The sequence below is a fragment of the Callithrix jacchus genome, chromosome 1 (assembly GCF_049354715.1).
Source record: "Callithrix jacchus isolate 240 chromosome 1, calJac240_pri, whole genome shotgun sequence".
NCBI classification, from domain to species: domain Eukaryota; kingdom Metazoa; phylum Chordata; class Mammalia; order Primates; family Cebidae; genus Callithrix; species Callithrix jacchus.
The window spans coordinates 194,307,571-194,333,869 of record NC_133502.1 but is presented as its reverse complement, the minus strand read 5'-3'; the positions used below and the strand labels follow the sequence as shown (position 1 = coordinate 194,333,869).

The following is a 26,299-nucleotide window of genomic DNA, read 5'->3' as shown; positions in this document are numbered from 1 at the left end:
TGCCGAGGCTCCGCCCTGCTGTTGTGTGATTCACCCTGTTCCTGCAGGCTCTGCTGTGGTCTCCGCCACGCCCTGCGGCGGAGTCTCTTCATTGTAGCGTGTTGCCTCAGCAACGGCAGGCTGCGTCAGCAGTGGGCGTGTATCTCAGTTGGGGCGGGTTGCCTCGGTAGTGGTGGACGTCCCTCCCCCACAGAGCTTCTTGGACCGTCTGCTCGGGATAGTTTGAAATCGCGGTTTTGTTCGTCCCACTGGGTATCCCAAACGATCTGTCCCTGCAATCCCCTGGGCTGGGCTACTGTTCAAGTCTCGTTCAGTCTCAAGTCCAGCCCTCTCAAGTCTCAGGTTGCCGGTTCAACAGGGCACCCGGACAAGCGCGCCCTGTGGGGATTCTGAATAGGGCCGGCCGCCGCCGCCCCGGCTGCTGGCTTCGCCAGGCAGACCTACTGCCTGGCGTCCCGTGTCTTTTTATACTTGGGAGTTTCCCCATTCTGTGGGCAACAAAGATCAGTCTGTAAATGCAGGTCTGACTCACCGTTTGCGGATTCAACGGGAGCTCCAATCCTGGGTTGTTCTCACAGCGCCATCTTGAGTCCTCCCTAAAGGACATTTTCAAATGTAGACATGGAAATGGTTACAGAGACTTTTTAAGAGGCATCTTCCACATCCACACCCTGTTGTAATTGCTGTACCATTTTTTCTTCCAGCTGCTTTCCTTTGCCTGCAAGAGGGGCTCAGATAAGAAGGATGTTTTCTTAACTTCTATGATATCCTGAACTTTCCGTAGCTCTTTATTTTTCTTCAATCTGTTCATTATAAATTTAGCTTGGTGTTTCTGTTCAAGCTCCTCACCTCTCTTCAATGGCATCAGTAGTTTTATTTCATAGCTTTCACTGGCATTTGGTGGGTTCGTTTCTAAGTTTTTCAAATTCAAATGAATTATCCACTGGAAGTTCTTTGCCAGCTGCTTTCTGGAATACTTTGGTCCACCTGAACTTGCGAGGATTGCGCTTTTTTTTTGTTTTAAGTTTTAATGGCATTTAGATTTATCAAATCTGAACACTTTGTAATTGTTGCAGATGAACATCGTGCCGTGGCCAGGGTAGATACTGAACAGAAATAATGCCTCTTGATATGCATGTTGAATCCACATAGGTCCTCACTGGCCTAGACTTGTTTTTGGAGACAGAGAATAGCAACCTGCTGTTCATGTCTCTTTCTGCCATGTGTGTCGTTGGCGAGAAAAAACATTTCTAATTGGTCCTGGAAATATTTATCACAAGGAAATTGGCTAAAAATTATCGTCTTAGAGAAAGAAGCATGAAGTTTTAGGTGCTCTGCAGATAATTAATGGCAAATGTAGACAGAAAGCATCAGGGAGGCTGCTGTGTAATCAGAGGGGGGCACCTCCCTGAAGAGGTGTTTCTGGAGCTGCTCTCAGGGAAGAATGAACAGTGATGAGAAGTGTGAGGAAGCAGAGTTCTGTCACTGACCTGCAGGGAGAGGGGAAGGTTTGGAAGGTCTGAATGAGCAGTGACAGATACCAGGGGATCTAGGAGCTGAAGCAGTTCCAGTCCCCTGTAATACCTTCAGCAGAGTGGAGAATTTGGGGGTAGGAATGCAGTGTACTAAGGTGTGGTGAGGGGGGTTCCCAGGTGATGAATGAGGTGATCTTGCAGCTGCTTAGCACAGCTTGTGGCCTCCAGGATGCAGCTGCTGGAGCAAGGACAGGAGAGACGCAGCAAAGAACAGCTACTGGCTGCAAATGTGGCTCAAGTCACTCAGGATGGGGTCACTAATCCCTTTGTTCCCCTCCCTCTTATTCCACCAGCAGGCAAGTGAGGACACCCAGAGCTGAAATCAGGACCCTTGTTGAAGATTTCGCTTGATGACCAATATCTGATTTCCACAATGTCTCACGGACTACCTGATCTGGTTGGAACCCAGAGATGGAGAGAGCACTGGACAGAGAAGGGAAGGGGCAGAGAGGGTGAGTGACATTCCCAAAGCCACCGGGTAAGGAGGACAGCAGAGCAGCATGAGGGGGTGCCTAGCACAGACATAAGGACCCCTTCTGAGTGCACAGGAACAAGCAGGCTGGGTGGGGAGTGGCGGGGAAACCCTGCACCACATTTTGGGGCTCAGAAGGACACAGCTCTTCCTTCTCAACTCAGCAAGCTGACTGTGGGGGGCGCTGCTGCACCAAGACATGGGTGAGCCAGGCAGCTGGGAGGCGGCTGCAAACTTCCCGCACCCTTTGGTGCTCATAGAAACCCAAGGATAAAATACTCCACCGTAGAAACAACCAGAGAAGACTTTTTAAAATATCTTTTTACTCTGTAAGAGCCCTTGAAATACTGCCTGGGTCCTCCGTATAAAAAATAGTCTCTGGACTGTTCATGGTCCTTCAGTGCCATCACGAAGTTGTAGATGTTATATAACAACTCGATTACAAGGGCCAACTTTTAAGAATCACGCATTTTCTAAATTGTGTGAAATCCATATGAGATAAAATTGACCATTTTAAAGTATACATTTAAGTGGCATTTAGTATCTTCACTTCGTGGTGCAACCACTAGCTCTTCATCTAGTTCTACGTTCTCGCCACTCCCCAAAAAGTTATGTGCCATAAAAAACTTCCTCTTTATTTCTCACCCGTTCCAGCTCCAGGTAGCCATTGATCTTCTTTCTGTGTGAATTTTCCTATTCTAGATAATCACATAAATAGCATCATATAACATAAGACCTTTTGTGTAATAAATATTTTAGGTTTTGCAGACCATAGGATCTCTATCACCACGAGGGAGCCTTGAACTGTAGCGTGAAAAGGCCACAGGCCATTCACAAAGGCACAAGCAGGACTGTGGCGCAATGCAGGAAGCAAGACAGACGCCGGCCACAGTGTGTCTGTAGCCTCCTCAATCAGCAACCACTATGAGGAACTGTGTCCCTCATTGGTGACATATCTGAATCCAGGACCAGCGGATGAGGTGGTGGCTCACATGGAGAATGTATTATTTTTTTAATTCTAATTCTGGATCCTGTGGTTTGGAAGTTCAGGTCCCAAAGGGTGACTCCCAAGGATGCAATAGGAGCCCCTGGAACTTTAATGGGTTGCTCCACCTGGTCACTCTGGGCTTCTGCTTTCACCGCTGCCCTCTGGGCTTCTGCCCCACCGCTGTGTGGGGGCTGTGGGTGGTCAGCTGACACTTGCAGCTGTGGTCCTGAATTGAGGATCCACAAGCAGACTGTGTTGTCAGGGGGATCTTCTGTCAGCAGGGAAGAAAACCTCAGGAGCCTGGGGATGAAGTGCCCATGAGTCTCAAAAGAAGCGGACCTGATTTGGCAATGGACATGATCTGAAGGGAGACCCTGTATAAGGGAAGAGAAGGGTGGAGGGGCCTATGGTGCAGTCCTCTGAGATCACCTGGAGACAGGACTCAGGTGTTGACTCCAGCTTCTGTAAGGGAACTCTTGATGTCAGTGCCCTGCGTCAGTTCCATAGCTCAGGCCATACTCGTGAATAAAGGGCTTAGTATCAGAGAGAGGCATAGAGTCAGAGAGAGGAAGAAGGAGGAGGAGGAGGAGGAGGGGGAGGAGGAGGGGAAGGAGGAGGAGAGGGGGAAAAGGAAAAGGAGGAGGAAGAAGAGAAAGAGGAAGAGGAGGAAGAAGAAAAAGGAGGAGAAGAAAAGGAGGGGGAGAGGAGGAGGAAAAGGAGGAGGAGGATAAAGAAAGACAAGGAGGGGTATGGGGAGAAATGACAGACAAAGAGAGGGAGAGAGACCAATGGCAAACTTGAATTCTGTTCTCCTGAGCCAAATTCCAAACATCTTTCCCAAAGGGAGGGGAGGATGTGCACCAGGCTAGGGACAACAGAGTATATATATGTCTCAGTTCTCCCTTTGGCTGTGTCATTGAGAGCTTTGTGGTCAACCCCACTTGATGCCATCTTCATCTTGATCCCAAAGGACGGTTTGGGGGATGTGTTCCTAGACCTCTTATCAAAGATAAGTAAGACATGGATGGGGAGGCCTGTCATTACATTAAAGACTAAAGACTCAGAATGGGTTTCAGCGAGCATTCTTCACGTGCAAGACAGAGCAAAGGTGTCCCTGCCTGGCCCTGAGCAGCGGAGAGGGGCTATGGGCCTTATGGCTGCCAAGCACCCACGGGAGGACACAGCCTGCGAAGGAGAAGAGAGAGGTTGTCAGAGACCAAGGGGATCATTTCTACAGGGTTCCTCCCAGCATGTCCCCAGCTCAGGGTCAGTGCCAGGCCTAGCTTAGGGCCCCATGGGGTCTGAGCCTGGGGGCCTGTCTGGGTGGATAAACCTGTCCAGTGAGTGAGGATGGGAGCAGGAGAGGGGGCCGGCCATGGTAAAGATGCCCCAGAGCTCTTTGAGTCCTGAGTACCTAGCTGGGAACAGGCATCTTTCAGACACATTTCCAGGAAGGGGGCTCATTGGTGCTTGGTCTCAGCCCATCTCCTGGAAAATCAGCTCTGAGCCTGACCCTCAGAATGTGGTTGCCACAGCCCGACGGGACAGAATGGAGTAGTGCCCTAGCTGGGACCTGCTGAGAGATTATTGATGACACCTGACTCAGCAGGGAAGGAAGTTTGAGCCCTTGTTGATTCCCTTCAGGGCTGGGGATGCACCTGTGCAGCCCCAGCCTTTCCCAGAAGCTTCCCCACTGCAGCACTGCTGCCGCCTGCTGGTCACAAGTCACCTCTTGCCTGAGGGGAGTCCAGACCAGCGCTGTCCAACGGCAATGCAACGTGAGCCTCACAGGAATGTTTACTGTCTAGTTGCTACTTTAAAAATGAAAAAGAAACAAATTATTTCAGGAATATATTTATTTATTACAGTATATCAAAAATAATTTACACATGTAAATCAATTTAAAGTTATTTATCACATATATTGTAGTGTTTTTTTTATTTCATACCAAATCTTTTAAATCCTAATTGTATAAGATACTTATAACATATCTCAATTTGGACACTATATTTTCATCATAAATACTTCATCTGCATTTATATTACATAATATTTACATTGATAAGGTAGATTCAGATACTTAAGTGTTTCCAAGCTCGCATTAACTTTTTCCAATGAGATAATCATGCACTATCATTTTCATTTAACTTCTGCATGCACTTTGACAAGACTAGTTCATCTATTCTACAAGACCTGATTTGACTAAATAAGTAGATTTCCATTTCCAAAAGTGCTATGACTTCCTAAGTTGACTAAGTCTTGTGTCAGCTCATTAATTATAAACATTGAATTCAAAGACACTGAATAAATTAAAAGCATTTCTAAGTTTATCAACAAAAACATTTGAAGTCTTTGCAGTTTGCACAACCAATTTAAGTAGTACTGTTAATTGCAATAACATATTCAGCATATGGATTCATGCTAGGAAAACGTTTAATAGTTGTTTAATGTATTGTGCCAGTGAGGTGGCCGACTTGTAGGGATGAGCTCACATCTTTCAGGATGGGGCATATGCTGTAAATCAGGGCCCAATGTGTGGCGCTGCTTCTCCCACAGCAGCCAGGATTCGTGAGACCTGAATCAAGGCTTGAAGGTGGAACTGGCTTCACTCACTATTATGCCTAGGGATCCATGAGCAAAAATGATACATTCTCTCTCAGTGTTCTTCTGCTTTGCTGGACTAGATGTCTTAGTTGCAGAAGAGAATTGCTTTTCCAGAGATACAATAATAATGACTGAAATTATTATTTCAGTTGAGGGTCCCCCTTGCCCCCTTAGGTTTTTAATAGCTGCATGAATGTTGCCCTCTTTCCAGTCTTCCACTCAGATCCTCCATCCACAACTCACACTCTGGGCAAGCAAACACAGGACAGCCTGGTCCTGCCAGCCCTGAATCCTCTCCTCACCCACCTAATGCAGATCCTGCATGGAGGACTGGAGGGAAGGACAGCCTGGGGTACTCAGATATGGGTGAACGGTAGGCCAGACCCTGCTCAAGGCTTTGTGCACAGTTCTCCTGGGGAAGGAGGAAGAGGGTGACACAGATGGGGAAGGGGTTTGTGTTTCACTTCCCCCATCTGTCTGTGTCACTTTGGGATAAGTACCACGGCTGTCCCATGATTGACAGTAAAAGCCAGTCTCATCCTCAGCTTGGCCTCCACTGATGATAAAGGTGACTCTAGTCCATGAGCTGGAGCCAGATAATCTCTCAGAGATCCTTGAAGATCACTTGCTATCCTCTTAGATGATCAGCACAGGCTTGGTCTGGCTTCTGCTGGTACCAGTAAACCTATTTTTTTGTTGGCACATCTCCAGAGCAGGTGACCCTGGCCATCATTCCAGGAGCCGTGACACCGAGGGTGGCTGTGTCAGCTCATAGGCCACAGAGCTTGCAAGAGAGGACAGGTGAGGAGGCTTGTAAATGATGAATCCCTTCCCAAGGGTCCTCCCCCTCCACCTACCAAGGCTGTGGTGGGAGGAGCTTGGGGTTTGGGGCAGGCACAGCTTGAAGTCTGAGGGGCTGAGCCTGGGGCAGGACCTAAAGGGCAGCACCTGTGCAGAGTGAGGAGGGGGAGCAGAAGAGGGGTCCAGGCCATGGTGAGGTACCCAGAGCTCTGCCTCCTGAGCCCACAGCACAGCTGGGCTGCCCAGGTTTCTCTTATTCCCTCTCAAGCCCTTTGGGGCAGTGAGGGTTTGGTGCTTATGCAAATATACATCCTCTGGGACTCCTCAGTGAGGGCTGCCACTAAAACCAGCTGTGGGGGCAGCGCAGGAGGCTGAGGAAGGGGTGGGTCCCTGGCTTCTTTCTTCTGCTTCTCTGGTTGGAAGATCAGCCTTGGGCTCCAAGGTCTGTGATCACAGTAACCTCCCCGGGAACTGACCACATGGTCACTTTCTCAAACTATGGTATCCTGTGGTCTGTCCAGGGACAGGCTCAGCAGGCTGTGGACCTTTGAGGAGCCCAGTCAGGGGCTGAGCTGGGCCCTGCTGATGACTGATCATTGATGACAGCTGACTCAGCAGCAGGTGGACCACGGATCCATTATTCTTCCTCCTCCTTCGTCTCTCCTCTGGGGGCCTCAGAATCACTGATTTCCACGTTGCAGTCATTTCATTAGAATGGGTTTCTGTCGTTAGGATCATTGCTGATCGTGTCCTATGTGGCAGTGTGCTTAATGAGGAACCACCTGCATTTGTGCATTCATCACACGCAGTCCAGTCCCGTTTCACACATGGTGTTGCTCCTTCTATGGCATCTCCACATCCCTCCAAAGAGCCTAGCAGTTCACATCTTCACCTCTTCTATTCCTTACATTTTCCCCATCAATCTTTCATGTAAACTTGTAAAAGCCCCCAAAACCCAGACCCGACTAAGAAACTAAGTTCAGGCCCTGTGGTCTCCGTGAGGGTCCCAGGACACCAGTCCATGCACAGAGCATGAGCTCTGGAGGGATTGACCCTCTGGAGGGATTGGCCCTTTGACCCTCCAGCCAGGTAGATCCTGTCACTGACCCAAGGACAGCCCCATAGTCAGAGCTGTGGCCTGAGGCAGGTGGGAGTCCCCTTCCCTCTGACAGCATCTCCTCAAGGAGGCTGGTGATGTCCCATCCGGAGACCAGGGCCCTGAATGCCTAACCACACCCACCTGAGACTCCCCTGAGCACAAGAGCTGCCCCTAAGTCAGAGTCGGCCTGGAGCTAAAAGGAGAGGTGGAGGGAGGAGGGCTTGGGCATCTCTGGAATGAGCATCTCTGCCAGGACAGAGGGCTCAGCTCTCCAGGATGCTGCTGGGCAGTCAGGGATAAGCTCCTGAGAGTGGCAGGAGGCTCAGGCTGCCATCCTGGGTAAAGGACTCGGGCCCTGGGAGCCCTGGCCTCTCACACTGTGCCCCCCTCCTAGAGCACCTCAACCTCAAGTCATCTCCCAGGGAATCCCAGCCCTTCGGGAGCTTCCCAGGCTGACCCCAGGGCCCCAGCGCCTCCAGCTGTGTTTCCCAGGTAAGGCCCTCATTGTGTCCTGGGTGACTGTGTCCTCGGTGTCCTGTTGGTGTTCTGTCGGTGTCCTGGGTGACTGTGTGAGTCTAACCCTCAGGACGGGGTTACTGCAGCCCGAGGGGATACGAGACACCTTACTGGACTTCCAGACTCGGGACTGATCCTTGGAAACCTTTTCCCTTCAGGGCTGGCCTCCCTCTTAGCCTCCTCCTGGGCAGACCCAGCCTCTTCTGTCTGCAGCTCTGCTGCCCCCTGCTGGTGAGGAAGATGGAGCCCAGGAGCTTCCCTCCTCCAGGTGACCCCTGAATACCTGTCACCTGCGATGGTGGGGATCGCGGAGTCTGACCTCAGTTTGTGCCGTATGTGAACCCTCTGGCTCAGCACAGACAGGAGGCATATGTGGTTGCGCGGAGGTGGGGCAGGTGCAGTTCTGGTAACTGAGTCTCAGGTTGAAATGCTCTTCCTTCTTCCATGGTTTTTGACCATAGAATGAGGAGTGGAGGATAAACTGTAGCTCTTCTGTGAAATACATAAGTCCAGAGAAATGTGGTCATACCCACATGTACTCCTGCTCCCCATGCAGATAGAAAACAAGATTGATTTTCTCAGCCCACTAAGAACAGCTGCAGTGTAACTGCGAGCACCTGATGCCTCTGCCACCAAAGCTCAGTTCTGCACCTAAACCGTCATCACCACCAATGTCATTGCACTTTTTTCTATTAATCATAGAAACAAGAAGATTAAGGTGGAAAATTATGACCACAACTAGGTGGGGCCTTTCAGTGTTCAAACCACAAGGGAGAAACTCAGTAGCATTCCCTGCAACTGTCATTTTATTACCATTGTTTTATTTTTCATTATAAACTTAAGTATTTATCAAAAAGTTAACAATTTGGTGATTAAAATTAAGATACTTTTCCTCCACAAGATTTTGATCATTTTTACGTATTTGATGTGAAACTGTGCTTCTGTTGCTAGGAGGCCTTCCCTCCTCTACAGGAATAATCAAAATTGGTTTCAATCAACATTAGGCCCCTGTGGAATCACAGGCCCCAAGTGGATTGCTAGGCCCCAGGTGCACATCAGGCGCAGGTGTACAAGCAGGCCCTGGGTGGACTTACCTATGTGCAGGGAAAGAGTTGACCTGGGGGGAGGGTGAGCAGTCAGCAGCCCAGGGTGTTCAGAGTAGATCTTATGGAAGAAAGGGGCTGAGGGAACCTTAAGGTTCCCTCAAAGAAGTGACTTCACTTAACCTTAAGTGAACCATAAAGAAGTGACTTCACTTCCTTGGTGACAGACCCTAACAGAACTTAGAACTGTCACCAGGCACCCACATCCTAGAGACAGCCCCATAGCCAGCTCCCATGGTGGGAGACGCTCAGGAGAGCAAGTTGTTCTCATGCTGCATCCCCACATCTCCAGGCTCCTGCTTGAGGAGGGCCCAGAGTGAGAGCCTTTTCCCACGATGCGACACAGGCTCATCCCTCAGCTCAGGCGCCATTGGCCAAATCCAAAGGCGCCCCCAGGTACCACAGGGCAGCCCAGGGCTGCCTGCCAGGCCGGGCCTCACCAGTGATCCCATCGTAGCCACATCTGTGCATTGTTCTTGTCCAGCTGGAGCCTCTGGAGTTCCTGGAGGCACAGGCACTCGGTCAGGTGGTCTATAGTCTCGGAGACTTTCCGGGGACAGTGTTTTCAGGCTGGAATTCCTTAAATTCAGTGAGGTTGTTTCCGTGTGTGGAAATTCTAGTGGAAACTGACTGATGTGTGTGACTCTTTCTTCTGTATTTTTTGTCTCCTCTTTACATACTTGTTCAATCCTGTATCCTCATGAACAAGTGAAATAGACAGAGTTCTAGGAATTCCTTTTTATCCTCGCCTATGTGGCCTATCATGTGTGCAATTTTATTGCCACTTTGGGTTGATTTATTTTTCTGCATGATTAGCATAGATTTTCTGTTACCTTGCAGGAAATATTGACAGGATGAAGACATTGCACATTTTTCCTGCTGGGTTTAGGATTCTTTTGCATTTCATTCTCTACCTTTGTCTTTTATTGTTGAATTCAGTAAAGTTACTTGAAACCTGCTTGGATTTTCTGTTTGCTTTACACTTTCTTTTCTTTTTTTAAAGATGGGGTTTCACCATGATGGCCAGGTTGGTCTTGAACTCCTGACCTCAGGTGATCCACCCACCTCGGCCTCCCAAATTGCTAGGATTACAGGCGTGAGCCACCGTGCCCAGCCTGCTTTTACGCTTTCATAGTTGAGACCTAGCGGCCATTTGTCTAGGGTGACATTTTTCCAGTACTGACGCAAAGCTCTTCTGAGGACTCCACCTCATGCCCTGTAACTCAAGCCTCTCCTCTGTGACTGTAGTGTGTGTGTGTGTGTGAGAGAGAGTGTGTGTGTGAGTGAATGTGTGTGTATGAGTGTGAGTGTGTGCACACACGCGCTCTGTAGAGTGTTCCCTCAAGTGTCTTGGGTGGTTCTTTTCTCTATCAGAGAGTTTCTTCACACAGAAGTGTTCATCAGTGCATGAATATTTGCAGACTTCAGAGTTCTCTCTGTGCAATTCTCTTCTTTTTGATACTCTTCCCACTAGACTGTTTTTTTTTTTTTTTAATGTTTTGAGTCCCTGGAATCCTACTCTGAGAGGGAGGAGTCCATGCAGTAGAGTTTCAGGATATACTCTCAGGAAAGAAGTGTGGGAGGCGTGACTGGGAATGTGTTACCACTGACCTCTCAGCTAGGAGGCATTTCAAGTTCACCCTAAATTAAAGCATGGCTTTGAGATTAAGGCCTCAGGCAGTCATTGCTCTTGAACCACATTCTGAAGGAGGCACATCTTGGCATGAAGCCGTTCTCTGCACTCAATGGCATTTTTCAGTGGGAAAGAGCCATAGGAAGCCAGGGATGCCAAGGGATGTCACAGCGCTCACTAGGAAAGACTTTCCTGTTCAGAACATCAGGAGCTGGGGCTTGAGGGTCTCAGTGGAACATGTGGAGTTCTGAAAAATAGTCCAGGGCATTTGGGCCACAGAGGACAGGCATTGTGTTAGATTCAGTCATTACATAAGAGGAAGTCCAGAGACCATGGACACTCCATGGCTGTCTGTCTCTCTCTTACTGTCCTTCCACTCAGGTCATCTTGAGCCAAGACACACTCAGTCCAAACTACAGCAGAACAGCGTGGTCCTTCCAGCCTCAAATCCTATCCCGACCCACCTTCTGCAGAGCCTGCCTGGAGGGCTGGAGGGAAGGGAAGCCTGAAGGTCTCAGATCCAGGTGAACTGGGCCAGCCCTGCTTATGGCTTTGTTTACAGTCCTGCTGGGGCTGGAGAGATAGGGTGACACAGAGAGGGAAGGGGTTTCTGTCTCACTTCCCCATCTGTCTGTGTCACTGTGGGATAAGTACCACTGCTGTCCCAGGAGTTACAGTAATAGTCAGCCTCATCTTCCACCTGAGCCCCAGTGATGGTCAAGGAAGCTGTGTTTCCTGAGCTGGAGCCAGAGAATCGGTCTGGGATTCCTGAGGGCCGGTTGTTGTTACCATAGATGACCAGCACAGGGGCCTGGCCCGGCTTCTGCTGGTACCAGCTTGAATAATAGCTTCTGAGGCTCTCTCCCTGGCAGGTGATCCTGGCTGTCTGTCCCAAGGCCACAGACACTGCAGGGTCCTGAGTCAGCTCAGAAGAAACCACAGAGCCTGCAAGAGAAGACAGGAGAGGTGTCTGAGGATGAGGGTCTCATTCCCAGAGCCTTTCCCCCTGCATCACTCCCTGTGCTGAGCTAAAGGTCAGGGCTAGGCTCATCCCTAGTTCTGCAGGGGCTGAGCCCTGGGAGGCAGCACCTGTGCAGAGAGTGAGGAGGGTGAGCAGGGGAGGGGTCCAGGCCATGGTGGAGACACCCCAGAGCTCTGCCTCTGAGCCCACAGCTAAGGAGGAACCTCCAGTCCTCTCTTATCATAGGAAGGGGAGGCTCTTCATGCAAATCTACTTCCTTTATTCTTGTGTCTTGTTAGGTGGCTTTGGTGAGCAGTGGATGCAAATCTGTTCTCCATTCCCTGAAATATTTGTCCAGGTTCTTGTCTGAGCCCTAAGCCTGAGGGCTTCTCTGAGCAATTTCCTAAGGTCATAAAGGGCCAAGTGTGTTTTCAGATTTACCCAATAGAAGAGGCCTCAAAGGAAGCAGCAGTCATGCCCTTTGCACTTGAGCTTTACCAGAGGACTTGGACTCATTAGGGGCCTCAGACTAAACCTCACAGTGCCCCCTAGTGCACACAGCGTGAATGGCATTTTCTGTACATCCCTAGGTCACTCAGAAGGGCTGCTTATTAGCCTATAATACATGCCAGATGTAATGGGGAGAGTTTTACAAGAGTTACCTCAAGAAGACTTTTATAATATAGATAGAATGATGGGAGCCCTATGCTCAAAGCCCATCTTTATTAGCGAATCATTATTAGGAGGGTAAATGTTTTTCCCAAGCCCTCCAGGCAGTAGTGGGTGGAGTCCAGATTCCATCCAGAAGATGCGCCTCAGAGCCTGGCCTTCCAGCCCCGCCCTGCCCCGCCTCCTGCGCCCTGCCCCGCCTCCTCCTTCTCCCTCATCTAAGGTCTTCGGCATCTCTCTTGTTTTTCTTTGCTAGAGCTCCTGAAAATTATACAAAAGAACTATGACCTAAATGGCAGAAACGTATTTTCTCCCATTTCTGAGGCTGGAAAATCCACGATCGCGGTGTTGGTTGTGTGGTTTCGCCTGAGGCCTCTGCCCGTGGGTGGCCTGCAGGTCGCTGCCCCTTGCTGTGTCCTCACATGATGTTTCCTCTGCACGCTCGCTGCTGGCGTCTCTTTTCTGTGTGTGCAAAATTTTTCTTTTAGGAGGCCAGTCATGTTGGATAAGAATCCACCCTAATGTCTTCATTTTCACTTAGTCACCTCTTTAAAAATCCTATGTGCAGTTTCAGTCACACACTGTGCATTACAGATTCAAGGCATGGATTTTGGGGGACATAATTCATCCAATAACCCCTCACCCTATGGACTCCAAAAAACTCATGTCTCTCTCACTTGTAAAAACATTTACCTCATCCTAGCAGCCCAAATTCTAAACTAACTCAGCATCAACTCTAAGACCCAACTCTTATTTATATATAATTCAAATTAAGTGTGAGTGATTCTCCAGGGTGATTCATCCTGAGGGTTTAAAGGAAAACAGCTTTGGGGGTGGTGGTTCATCTCTAGTCTCCTGTTCTCATCTGGGTGTCCCGAAAAGTAAACTCCTACTTTATTAAAATGGAAATAAAGCAGTGAGTCAACATCAGCAACATTTCGAGTTAGATGTGAAAAATTCACATTCTTAAATAGAGAATATAATAATTTAAATGCCAATAAAATTGAATTTTATAATCAGTAGCCATGGGCTATTTCTGACAGCGTTTGGAAAAGAACCATAATTGATAAGAAAATATAACCAAAAAACACAGAAGTTAAATTGTTTTTAGAGCAGAATATGTCTGAATTGACTAAGATAAATCATACACAGAAATAATGTAGCCCAAAGAAAATTAACCTCTTGTAAGCATATTACATTACTAAATCCAGTTTCTGCATTGAGCATCAACATTTTGGGGTACAAATAAAGAAACCTCTCAATGGTTATACAAAAGGGTCATTGTTTCCTACTTCATGCTTCAGTTTACTTGTGGCTTAATGGTGCTTTGGCAGCGGGAGAGAAGGATGTTCCAGAAGATGTTTCTTTCATCTAAGAAAGGGAAAATATTCCTTTACACAAAATGATAATTTGCAGGATAACATATTTCCACTATCACAGCCTGTTCTTCTCATGGCAACTTAGTTGGGGGACTTAACAGTTTAAAAGCTCAAAGTCTCTTCTTTATCCCATTTTACATCCTGAGTTTTACAATCTGTGTGCTTTATAAAATTTTGTAATACATTTAAAACTTGAACTTCATTTATTCATTTGCTTATGCTGTTCAGACACCAGTGACCTTGTGCATTTTTGGTTTCAGCTACAAGGCTGATGCTAAGACCTTTTATCGCAGCCCTTACTGGATCACTCCCAACTTTTTTTTTTTGAGATGGAGTTTCACTCCTGTTACCCAGGCTGGAGTGCAATGGCGAGATCTTGGCTCACCGCAACCTCCGCCTCCTGGGTTCAGGCAATTCTCCTGCCTCAGCCTCCCGAGCAGCTGGGACTACAGGCATGCGCCACCATGCCCAGCTAATTTTTTGTATTTTTAGTAGAGACGGGGTTTCACCATGTTGACCAGGATGGTCTCGATCTCTTGACCTCATGATCCACCCGCCTCGGCCTCCCAAAGTGCTGGGATTACAGGCGTGAACCACCGCGCCCGGCCTCACTCCCAACTTGATGCGAGCTTCCTTGCCCATTTGCTGCTCCCTCTCCCTCTAACTTTCCACCTGGGAGGAGTCTCTATTCCTGATCTACTAAAGCTCTCACAAAACTGAAAGCAAAGGGATGAAGATGAAAGTCATAAGCCTGTGACACACGGCTGTCTTGAGCAGACACAAGATCCTATCAAATAGATGGGACAAGTATGTTCTTATCCAAAGAAAAATCTCAGGCCACTACAGGAGGTGAAATACAGTGACCCTCACAAGGAGATCTCCACCCAGAACACACGCTGGTGCAATTTTCAAACTTCAAATGACCCTACAAACCAGGGACCATTAAACCACATCCTGTGGGACAGGCCTGGACTGGCACCTTTTTAAAAATGGCTCAGAAGTGACACTGGTTTTTATATTACTTAATGATTATATTGCACATGGTGCTGTCAGTACCCACATGTTATCCCCAAAGTTGACTTATGTGTGGCAAAGACTAAAATACTTATCTAGACATTTAAGGAAAACTTTACCAAATCCGAAAAAGGAATGGGTGCTGAAATATTTGAGCAAAGGCTCAACCTCAAGCAAACAGGAGAAATCAAAAATCAAAGTGTAACAAGATAACTTTTTATATCTGATAGGTTGGCAAAAATGTGTACTTCCACCAGTGAATTTTAATCAAGATTAGGGCTGTCATTTCTACATTACTGTAGAACCCCTCCGGAGGGAAATGAGAAAACAATGGGTAAAAGTTACAAGTGCATATCCTCTTGACCCAGCAATTCCACTTCTGGAAAGTTATCCTGTGGTCGTATGCACACATGAACTCAAAGGAGTCTGCATAGGGAGGCTCGCTGCAGTGTTATTTGTAAGATCAAACTCATGGTGATAATCATTAGAGGCTGCGTGGCTAAAATTCCACTTTGGAAAACTCTGCAGCCTTAGAATGAATGGGGCAGTGCTCTATGCCTAGGATGTCCCAGGAAATAATAGGAAACGGTATATATATGGGATGGTCTTTGACAAGGGGGACCAGGAAGAAGGCCTCACATTTCACTCTCTCCTTTTCCTCTGAGCTTTTCCACATCAACCAAATAAGTTAGGGACAGTGGAAGCCCCCTCGGGCTGCGCCTGGCCACCTGCTCTGGCCTCTGAATGCAGCCTAGCCTGACAGCTTGGCCGCAACTTCATAATCAACCCGCAGCCAGAACCACAAATCTAAACTGCTCTCAAATTCCAGATGCACTGAAGTGACAAGATCACAAACCTGTGTTCTCCTAACTTGCTAACTGTGGCAGCAAATTTATGCAACAATAGACAATAAACACAATTTGGTTTTGGAAATAAATATTCTTGTGGCTATTTCAGGTATACAACATGTTGATATAGGAAACACATATAGTAAAATGGTTACTTTGTTTTTCATAAAATCCACTTAATCCAAGTTTATGAAGCCTAAACTATATATAATAATGGCTGTCTTACCAATTGACTCATAAAATTTAAATACTGGATGCAACTATGTCTGAATATTTATTAAATTAATTCTTAGCTTTAGTAGATTAATAAAGATTTCAGCTGCAAAAGTATTGACACCCATGGAAATTACAAATGCTGGATGTCAGTGAGGAAGAAGGAATGGACTCAGGTTAACTCTTCCCAGTGGAGCCATTTTGGAAACTCCTGTTCTATAGGGAGACCCTCCGCTTTTGGAGAGTTTCCAGGACAGGGCCTCAGCAATGTGATAGAGGGGGATTTTGAGGGAGCACTGAGCCTGTCACTCAAAATCTCCCCAGCTCAGCAACGTGAGGTATTGAGGAAAAGAGAAGGAGCAAAAATAAGAAAAATACGGCCAGATGCAGTGGGTCATGTATGTAATTCCACCACTCTGAGAGGCCAGGGGGACGAGATCACCTGAAGTCAGGAGTTTAAGACCAGCCTGGCCAACATGGAAAACCCTGTCTCTACTAAATATGCAAAAATTAGCCAGACATGGTGGTGGGCACCTGTAATCCCAGCTACTCAGGAGGCTGATGCAGGAAGAATTGCTTGAACCTGGGAGTCTGAGGTTGCAGTGAGCTGACATTGTGCCACTGTGCTCCAGCCTGGTGACAGAACGAGGCTCTGTCTCATAAAAATTAAAAAATAGAAAAACAACAGCTTCCTCTTGTTCTTAATCCTCAAAAACATGTTCAGATCTCCTCACAGTGGTCACTGCTTTAGGACAGAAGGGTGGAGAAATAGCCCAGCCAGGAACGCCATCTTCACCAGAGTGTGGTGGACACAGAGTGGAGTAAGATTCAATTTCTTGAAACTCCTCGTAATGACTTCTGTCCAGATTGGTCTGCGTGGTGTGGGAGATGGAGATGCATCTAGGGTGAGGATATCCCTAAAAACAGCAGCGACTGCACCAATCAGGCAACTCCATCTTACCAGGTGCCTGCATTTGAAGAGCTAAAAATAGTTGCACATTCGAGGACCACAACACACAAGCTAAAGGAAGCTGTCCCTGTGCCGGATGAGAAACCACACAGCAGGTTTCCTTTTCAACTTCGTGGCGAGAAAGGAGAGGAGCTGAGAGGGAGGAATTCTCAAGGCTGTGCTGCAGGAAGCCCCTTGCACAGGGTGAGGAAGCATCTTCAGAGCAAGGGAGGGCCTGAGAGCCAAGGGCAAGTTTGGGTCTCAATTCCCCATGAACTTGGACCACTGTGGGAAGTGCCACCTCTTTTATATGAACTGCAGTAACAACCAGCCTCATCCTCAGCCTGGAGCCCAGAGATGGTCATGGAGGCTATTTCCAGACCTGGAGCCAGAGAAGCCATCAGGGACCCCTGAGGCCTGTATACTGACACCATAAATCATGGGTCTGAGAACTGTGTCACCCATTGTTTTGGGGCCAAGAGCAGAAAGGCTCTGCAGCAGGTGCAGGCAGGGGTGTGAGTGTCCTGCTGTTGGGCCAGAGAAACTAGCAGACTCCATCATAACAGGGGATTGGGCACAGGAACTGAAACCTTGTGCTTAAGGCAAAGCTTCAGAGGAGAATCCTACTGTAGACCCATGGGATTTAGCAACAAGTCTATGTCATGTGCAGTAGAGAATTATTTACCTTTTGAAAACAAACTCTTCTATGTTCGTGGTCTTTGTTACATCCGGAACCACGTGAGACAGCAGTGACCACACAGCCAGACCTGCTAGATCCCCCCAGTCATGAGCTCAGCAGAGCACAAAATGATCCACAGTGAGATGGATGTGGCTCATGTAGGATGGAGCAGGGCAGGGCCCAAGAGCACTGTCTTCTGGTGAGACGGATGTGGCTCACGTAGGATGGAGCAGGGCAGGGCCCAAGGGCACTGTCTTCTGCATAAGCAGGTTCTCCTCTCTATTGTCCCAGTGCCTCTTCCTGGGTTCACACTTACGTCGTCTGGTGGAGATGGGCTTCCTGCATGAGGGTACTCGACAGCACCTGTCACCTGAAGCAGTCCCCACCCCATGCAGGGACCACAGATGCACCCACAGGGTGAGCTGCAGGATGGACGCTGCCCACCTCCACCCTCCACATCTTCTGCAAATGTCGCTCCTTTCCACAACGCCAACCAGATTTGTAGATGTGATAAACCACGTAAAACACACGTCACTTGTCATATCAAAAGCCACTGCAGGCCACCCTGGTCAACAGAAAACCCATTCACATCCTTATAAACTACACAGTCCCCAAATAATTAATCTCCTGAAAATAACAATAACAATAGACAGCTCTGTCCAATAACGGTGTGACATGATCCTCCTGTGACCCCTAGTGTCTAGTCACCACATTAAATATAAAAAGATAAGGCAAGTAAATTTATATAATAGTATATTTTATTTCTGTCAATAAAGCAAAATACTATCATTTTCACGTTATCAGCATGAAATTACGAGATGCATTACATAGATTTTCATGTCTATTGTTATTGTTATTTCCAGGAGATTAATTATTTGGGGACTGTGTAATTTATAAGGATGTGAATGAGTTTTCTGTTGACCAGGGTGGCCTGCAGTGGCTTTTGATACGACGAGTGACATGTGTTTTACGTGGTTTATCACATCTACAAATCTGGTTGGCGTTGTGGAAAGGAGCGACATTTGCAGAAGATGTGGAGGGTGGAGGTGGGCAGTGTCCATCCTGCAGCTCACCCTGTGGGTGCATCTGTGGTCCCTGCATGGGGTGGGGCTGCTCCACCTGCCCCGGGCTTCCCTACCTGGAGATCTGACTCCAGCTATCCCTCAGCCCAGAGCATCTGGCATGTCAGGCTCCCTTTTCATTGCATAAAAATTCAAGGAACCATCAGATTGAGCATTTCAATGTTTACTCTGAAAATTTAGGATAGAAACTAGAGTTTTCAGTGTATTGTGGCATCCTCTGGTCCATGTGGGGGACAGCAGGCCATCTTAGATGGGGCTCACTGGAAGCCGACTCTGAGATGGAGATTTCCATGCACAGAGGATTTAGAGTGGAGTGAGGAGACAACACTGGGCAGGAGACCTGACTCATGATGGGTTTGGCACTGAGGCCTCAGGCATCCACACAGTGAGCTATGGAGCTGGAGGCCCTTTTTCATTCAGTGGCATCTTAATTGAGGCAGTGTCTTGAGATCTTAGTTCATTAAACTGAACCCCTCTGAGAAGGGACATCACCTTGAGGAAGCTTTCTGCAACCAAGAGCCCTTCCCAGTGAGAGCACAGATCTGAGTTGCTGGGTTCTCAGCAGGGCTAGGTTGTCACATTGAAGAGGGGATCTGGGCTGACTTCACAGTGTCCCATCCTCTGATTTGCTCTGTTGGGAGTCACAGGCCACCACAGCCTGGGGCCCAGGACCTCTGCAGGGCTGGGCAGCAGTTCTGGGGCCTGATCTAGACAGGTGGTCTAAGGACTGGCCCCATCCCCACCATATGACCATCCAGGGACAGGACAGTGAACAGAGGTTGTGTCTGTCTGTCTTTCCACCGGGCCCTCATGCTCTAACTCACACAGCAGTCCCAAGTCACCAGATGACTCTGGTCCTTCCAGGCCATGTCTATGCCTGATGCACGCTCGGTGGAGACTCCTGGAGGGGCTGCAGGGAAGGGCAGCCTGGGGGCTCAGATCCAGATTCCTGGAGGGGGCTGGAGGGAAGGGCAGCCTGGGGGCTCATATCCAGACTCCTGGAGGGGCCTGCAGGGAAGGGCAGCCCAGGGGGTTCAGACCCAGGTGAACTGATCCAGATTCACTCATGGTTTCATTCACAGGCCTTCCAGGGCTGGAGCAAGAGGGTGACAGAGGCTGAGAGGGTGTTTTTGTCTCACTTCCCCATCTGCCTGTGTCACTGTGGGATTATCACTACTACTGTCCCACACCTGACAGTAATAGTCAGCCTCATCCCCGGCCTCGACCCCGCTGATGGTCAGGGTGGCAGTGTTTCCAGAGTTGGAGCCAGAGAATCGCTCGGGGATCCCTGAGGGTCGATTACTATCCCTATAGATGACAAGCACTGGGGACTGGCTTGGCTTCTGCTGGTACCAGTACACATTTTTCCTTCCAATGTTGTTTCCCCCACAGGTAATCCTGGCTGTCTGTCCTGGGGCCACTGACACCGAGTGTGGCTGAGTCAGCTCATAGGAGGTCGCAGAGCCTGCAAAGATTGAAAAAAAGAAGTAGAGGTTGGGTTGCAGGTGAGACACATTTCCTGAAATCTCTTACTTTCCTGTCCTGGACATGCTCTAGAGAGTCTGTGAACCCTTAGGGTATCCCCTGCAATCTGCCCCAGTCCCAGTGGCCCATGGACTTTCCTGTTGCATGGAGCCTTTGACCTGAAAACCCACTCCTCTCTCCTGGCAGGGGCAACCCCTCAGGCTCTCACAAGCCTTTGAACAGAGCGTGGGGAATTTCAGCCCCGCCAGCCCCTCCCCCTGCAGCAGGTCACGAGCACCCTGCCCACCACAGGCAGGGCCCTGCTGAGCTCAGTCAAGGCCATGCTGGACCAGAGCCCTGGGGCTGGGCAGCTTGGTGAGACCCTGGGGGCAGCACCTGTGCAGTGAGCGAGGAGACCGAGGAGGAGAGGGGTCCAGGCCATGGCTGAGGCACCGGCGATGCTGCTTCCTGAGGCCCAGGCTGGGCAGGTTCCTCCCAGGCCTCTCTTATCCCCTTGCTGAGAGAGCAGCCCATAATGCAAATCAGCAGAGTCAGGAGCAGCTGCTGGAGGATCTCTGTGGTTTCCAGAGAAGGGCTCAGCCCTATGGGACACAGAGGGAGAAGGGATGACCCCTGCTTACCCAACCCCTCAGCCCATGGGATTCTTCTTCACCCACTGGTCCCACATTCTGGGCTCACATCTTTACCCAGATTGTGCCCAGCCTTGCTCCTGGCTGGGTTGGTCATGAAAAGCTCAATCTGAGTTTCTCTGTATTCTCCAGGGGATACAACGTTTTTCCATTAGAATAGTGGTTGGTCTGTTCAAGAGATTTCCAGAGTCACAGTGGTGGGAGAATTAGCTGGGCCCACAGCCCCTCCTCCATTTCATCCCGGCTCGGGAGGCAGGTGGTTAACTGTCTGCTACTTCTCCAGGAATGTCCTGATCATAAATACTTGATGTCAGACATGAGATGTCTGGTACAGGCTTAAATCCCTTTTGAAGACACATTCCAGAGCCCAGTGCAGGGGCCCTCTTCATTCCCACTCTACAGGGGACAGCACAAGGCTTGGACAGGTACAAGTCACCCCACAGGGCACAGCTCCTCAATGCTAGAGGAAAATGCAATTCTTGGGTGCTGCGTGCACACAGAGTTGTGGAAGATCCATAGGATGCGGTACGTTCCTACCTTGGCAGTGAGTTCTAGTGCCAGGTCATAGGTGCTGTGCCTCAGTATCCCCAGGGTGCTGTCAGGACGAAAGACAGATCAGGAGGTGAAGGAAGTGTTTTCTGCATGAGAGAATGAGAGGGGACTGCAACCTCCAAGACCCTGGAAGTGAATGTTTATTGTAACTACGTTGTCTTCAGTTACTGGGAAAATGTATCAATGGGTAAAAGCTGAAGTCAACAAAAGATTAATGAGCAAGTATTTTGTGCCTCATGAGGAAATCAAGAGCTGTGGCTTGGCAGGATCCCAGGACAGAGTCGGGAACGTGGAGGAGTGTCGGGGAAGGAGAAGCCTCTATGTCTGCAGGACAGGGGCTCCCAGAGCATATGGCAGGGAGGTGGGACACGTGTGACTGCAGAATGGGATGGCACGTGTGACTGTGGGTTGGGGGCCGGGGCGATGGGAAGAGGCAGTGTCTGAATCTGTGTCAGAAAAATAAGCACTATCTCCAAAAGTGAGATCTGAAAACCAGGAAGTCAGAAGAATGTAAGCATCAGTGTCAAGGACAAACACACTAAGAAAAGAAGAATCTATTTCCTTCCAGGTCTCCAGTCGTGGTCTCTGACCCTCCCTGCATGTCAGCATCTATCTCCCTGATGCCCACACCCTCCCTATCCCCGTGTTTTTGTCAGGTTGCTCTCTCCTGCCATCTGGTGGCAGCTGGAGGCTCAGGGGCCTCCTGGGTCCAGGTTAGCTTCAGAATCTGCTGCTCAGGTTCCTGATTCCTTGATTCATGGATTGCTGACCTCAGGGAAGAAATTTCTTTTCTCTGTGTGGCCCCTTCCTGCCTCAAGACCCAGCACAAGCCACTCAAGATTCCTGATGGAAATACAAACACTCCCACATGCAGGAGGAGGTGACAGGACCCTCCTGAGGCTCCCTGCATGTATCTCTGGATGATGGGTGGTCCTGAAGGGGAACTGGGACTTGGTGCTGAGAGGTACAGGACTCAGGGGTGGCTTTGACTGGTTCTGGATACAAATACAGGACCAATGTGTGTTGCTAGTGACTCCTGAAATACATCAGAGACAGAAGCTCATTCACCCAACAAATAGTCACCCTGACCCACTCTGTCCTGGCAAGAATGCATTTTAGGAATTCAGCATGAGGAAGACACCACCTTTGCTCTGAGTAGCTTCGTCTCCTGTTTGTGAGTCAGTGCAGTAGGGACACTGGGTTTACAGACCCAGGAGATACTCCCTACCACCTTCTACCTGTGCGTCATCCCCTCTATCACTTGAAAGCCAGGCAAATTCCCAGTTTCTCCCAGCCAGCAGTGACCATGTAGCCCAGCTTTGGTCCATGATATGTAAGAGTCAGGTGGCTGAGGTTCTTCTCAGGGAACCTGCCCTCTTGTGAAGGAAGGACAGTATTGGATTTGTGCTTTGCTTTTCCTCTTGAACATGGTGTGATAGCCGGAGCGGCAGCAGCCATGCTGAGGTCTTACATCAACAACAATGAAAGCACAGTCAGCATCGCATTGAAGGGAATGGAAACTTAGAAATATTTGAGGTTCCTATTAAACTGGTGCACATCTGGAAAACAACCACCAAGTATGTGCAGACTTAATTTTGTGGGAGAAGATTGGATGCTCCCTGGTTCCTGCCACATGTGTCCTTGTAGTGAAAAATCATTTCTGATGGATAATGCAATGATTCATAGAAATAAAGCAATCAAAAGATAATGACAGAAAAAATCAACATGGAATTATAGGCTCTGTGCAGATAATCATGGCAGGTTTCAACAGAAGCTGAGTGGTCGGATGCTGTAGATTCAGTGGTGGTTGGAGAAGCCTCCCTGAAGAAGAGTCTGTGGAGCTCCTTTGAGGAAGGAGTGAAGAAATACATGATGGAAATGTGTGCAGGGAGTTATGTCTGTGCCCTGCAGGGAAGGCTCTTGGATGTGTTAGGATCTCAAGTGACGGTGGGAAGCCTGCAGGGGATCTGGGATGTATGCCAGTTCAGGTGAGATGTGACATTTGCTCACAAGTGAAGAATTCGGGACAAGAATGATGTGTAGTGTGTGAAATTCACAGGTAATAAATTAGATGATCTGGGGCAGCATAGCAAACAAAATCACTTGTGACCAGGAAGACGCTCCTGTGATGGGGACAGGTGTGGCTCACATGGGTCCAGCCCCGGTACCAGCCCCTCCCTGGTTCACCTGGCCCTGAAGACACCCAGGGGAGTGTTTCCTGGTCCTCCTCTCTACCTGATACCCACAGTGCAGACCTTTAGGGACCCACCCTGCTGCCTGTGTGTCTGGTCCTGGGTCAGCTTTCTGGGCCCCACGTGGTGACCCAGCATTACTTTCCCTCAAGTTCTAGAGATTTGCTAACCCAGGAGAAGAGAATTCAGGGAGTGCACTTGACAGGGAAAGGAAGGGCCTGTGAGAAGGAGTGACAATCTCAAGGTCACTGGGGAAGGAAGATGAAGAGCAGGACCAGGGAAGTCCTAGACACATAATGAAGCTCACCACTTAATGTTCTGGAACCAGCCTGGGCTTGGGGAGGGAACATGAGTAAACCTGAGCTAATTTTGAGTCCCCGATGCAAACACCTTCCCCTCGCCAGCTCTTCCAGTTGCTTGTGGGGATTGCTACTTTACTTGGACATGGAGGCAGTCAGGGCCTGGGAGGGCAGCCAGCTCCCTGCAATCATTGGCTGATTGCAGAACAAAGTAAAAGACCCCAGATTTTAATCAAACGTCGACCTTAGGCCGGGCGTGGTGGCTCAGGCCTATAATCCCAGACTTTGGGAGGCCGAGGAGGGTGGATCATGAGGTCAAGAGATTGAGACCATCCTGGTCAACATGGTGAATCCCCATCTCTACTAAAAATACAAAAATTAGCTGGGCATGGTGGTGCCCGCCTGTAGTCCCAGCTACTTGGGAGGCTGAGGCAGGAGAATTGCTTGAACTCAGAAGGCAGAGGTTGCGGTGAGCCGAGATCATTCCATTGCACTCTAGCCTGCGTAACAAGAGCAAAACTCCATCTCAAAAAAAAAAAAAAAAAAATGGACCTTTTAGTGATCTTTTATCCTGGTAAAAATGTTAATACAATGTGTTAGGGTTAGGGATCCCACCATAAATATTGTCTGTCTAAGTTAATGTACCATTAGCTCAATTAGTAAGGTGTAGCTATATTAATACAATCATATTTCCGGTGCTTTTTTGAGCAGAGCATCATTTTCTTTTCTGTTTTTCCCAGTTCTGTGAGGTATGGGCACAAATACAAGGAACAGCACCGATCCAGGAAGCCTCTGATTTTCCTAAGCGATACATCCCACACCTGACACACGTACCTTCTGCAAGTGTCCTAAAGTGAATTATGAAAAACATCAGTTGAAGCAATAGACAAAGAAATGTCACCTGTGGTAGGATTTCACCCGAGTCACACAAGGCATTTACTCACGGAGCAACTACATGATGCTCACATGCAGGTGATCCTGCACAGGTGTGGCTGATTCTGGGTCAGATGTGAGCTGAGAAGTTTCCTTCCCACTGACCAAGGCGGCTTCTGTCCTGCTCACCCCTGTTTGAAGCTCCCCCTTTGCTCCTGGGTCTTCATGCTGGGAAGATGCTCTTGCTTGGAAATGCAGAACTAGGGCTGTCATGGGAGAATGAGGAGACCTTGTCTGTGGGGTTTGATCTTCCTGGACTCAGGTTCTTATTCTTCTCTGAATGCAAAATCATCAGGGAGGAGAATATGAGAGCAAGGGGCCCTTACCTGCCCCAGGTTGTTCCAGAAAGGGTTTCCTAGGGCAGACCTCCCAGGAGGTCTCCAGGAGCCTGAGACTGGCTGAGTCAGTCCTGACTGAGACCCAAGCAGCAGGGAAACCTGTGAAGCTTCCCTCTTGTATCGTGGTTTATCCAAAGATTTGGTTTTCATTTAAACCCCCAAATCCTGTCACTTGAAATTCTGAGCCTTGCAGAGGTGTGTTCACTGCTTCAAGTGGTAGAAAAGTCTAGATGAACGAGCTCCTGCATCTGTCTGCACTTTCAAATGTCCCTAATTTAGAGATCAGATATGTTTGCAGAGCAGAAACTCTAATAAAGTAGGTGTAGAAGAGTGTGTTATACAACCAAGGGAGATGAGAGGGACCGTCAAAGCTTCCCAAGCTCCTTCACCTCTAACCCACCTGGTCCACATTTCCAAGAAACATACAGTTGAGGACATGGACAGCAGAGACTGAGGGCTGGAAATTCCAGGTTTAGAGCCACAGGTTTCTTCATCTCCCTGTCCCACCAGCAGATCTAATCCCCTTAAGCATATGAGAGATAAGGTGTCCTCAGCCTCCATCTGTCCCTGTATGTGACTCAGTGTCCAACAGCTATGAATGACCTTTTTCTTCACAATCGAATTTGGTTGTAGACCCAGCAATGGACACAGTCCTCCCAAGCACAGGGGTCAGAGTCAGCAGCACAGACTCTGGCCCGTGGGCATCGTGGGCACGGCTCCACGCACAGTCAGCACAGTCCTACTGTGTGAAAACAGTTCCACTGTCAACAGGGAACACTCATCTTGGGGGTACTTTCTAGAAAATTCTTCACAAGCCTCAACAAAGGATCCTGGTTTAGAAATGCTGGCTGGAGACAGCTGACAATCAAATATGAGCGTGAGAAGTTTGAGTATTCTTCTTGGCAACAAACTAACAGCTTCAACAGACACTCCTGGAAAACAGAAATGTGACCTTGGACCAGACAGGAGATCATTGTTAATTAGGGAAAGAGTGAGTGAGAGAGAGAGAGAGAGAGAGAGAGAGAGAGAGAGAGAGAGAGAGAGAGACAGAGAGAGAGACAGAGAGAGAGAAGGTTGAGCTGTAGCATGTAGAACAGAGAAAGTGGTGCTTAGTACACAATTCTTTCCATTTTTAACTGTTGCATGATTTCAAAATTAAACTCGTATTTTTTTTCGCTTCCAGAGTAGGCAACATTTTTACTTTGGTAAAATACAGATAAAATAATGTTTTATCTTTTTAAGCATTTTTAAGTGTGCAATTAAGTACAGTAAGTACAGTAAAAATGTTGTGCAAACATCTCCACTATCCAACCCAGGAGCTTTTTCA

General features: G+C 48.6%; 2 long non-coding RNA genes, 1 pseudogene and 1 gene segment (V, D, J or C); 1 reads left to right on the top strand and 3 right to left on the bottom strand.

Annotated features, from left to right (window-relative positions):
- Positions 1 to 501: 501 nt before the first annotated feature.
- LOC108593897 (putative ribosome biogenesis protein RLP24 pseudogene) lies at positions 502 to 1,437 on the bottom strand (annotated as a pseudogene).
- Positions 1,438 to 4,916: 3,479 nt separating this feature from the next.
- Positions 4,917 to 9,246, bottom strand: LOC118144106 (uncharacterized). Its single transcript, XR_004728621.3, has 3 exons — positions 9,109 to 9,246; positions 8,298 to 8,506; positions 4,917 to 6,382 (listed from the first exon to the last, which is right to left on the bottom strand). It is a non-coding gene; the product is annotated as an uncharacterized LOC118144106 (long non-coding RNA).
- Positions 9,247 to 9,338: 92 nt separating this feature from the next.
- LOC118144111 (uncharacterized) overlaps positions 9,339 to 26,299 on the top strand; it is a 36,536-nt gene continuing 19,575 nt past the window's right edge. Inside the window, exons 1-4 of one of the 2 annotated variants that reach the window (XR_013521765.1) lie at positions 9,339 to 9,513; positions 11,132 to 11,274; positions 19,937 to 20,049; positions 24,442 to 25,982. This is a non-coding gene — a long non-coding RNA (uncharacterized LOC118144111). Of the gene's footprint in view, positions 9,514 to 11,131; positions 11,275 to 19,936; positions 20,050 to 24,441; positions 25,983 to 26,299 lie in introns of those variants that run through there. The other variant, XR_008476725.2, reaches the window with a different exon arrangement.
- LOC118144075 (immunoglobulin lambda variable 3-19-like) lies at positions 11,292 to 11,925 on the bottom strand. The segment is given in 2 exon segments: positions 11,292 to 11,695; positions 11,840 to 11,925. Coding segments are annotated over 2 exon segments (435 nt in total).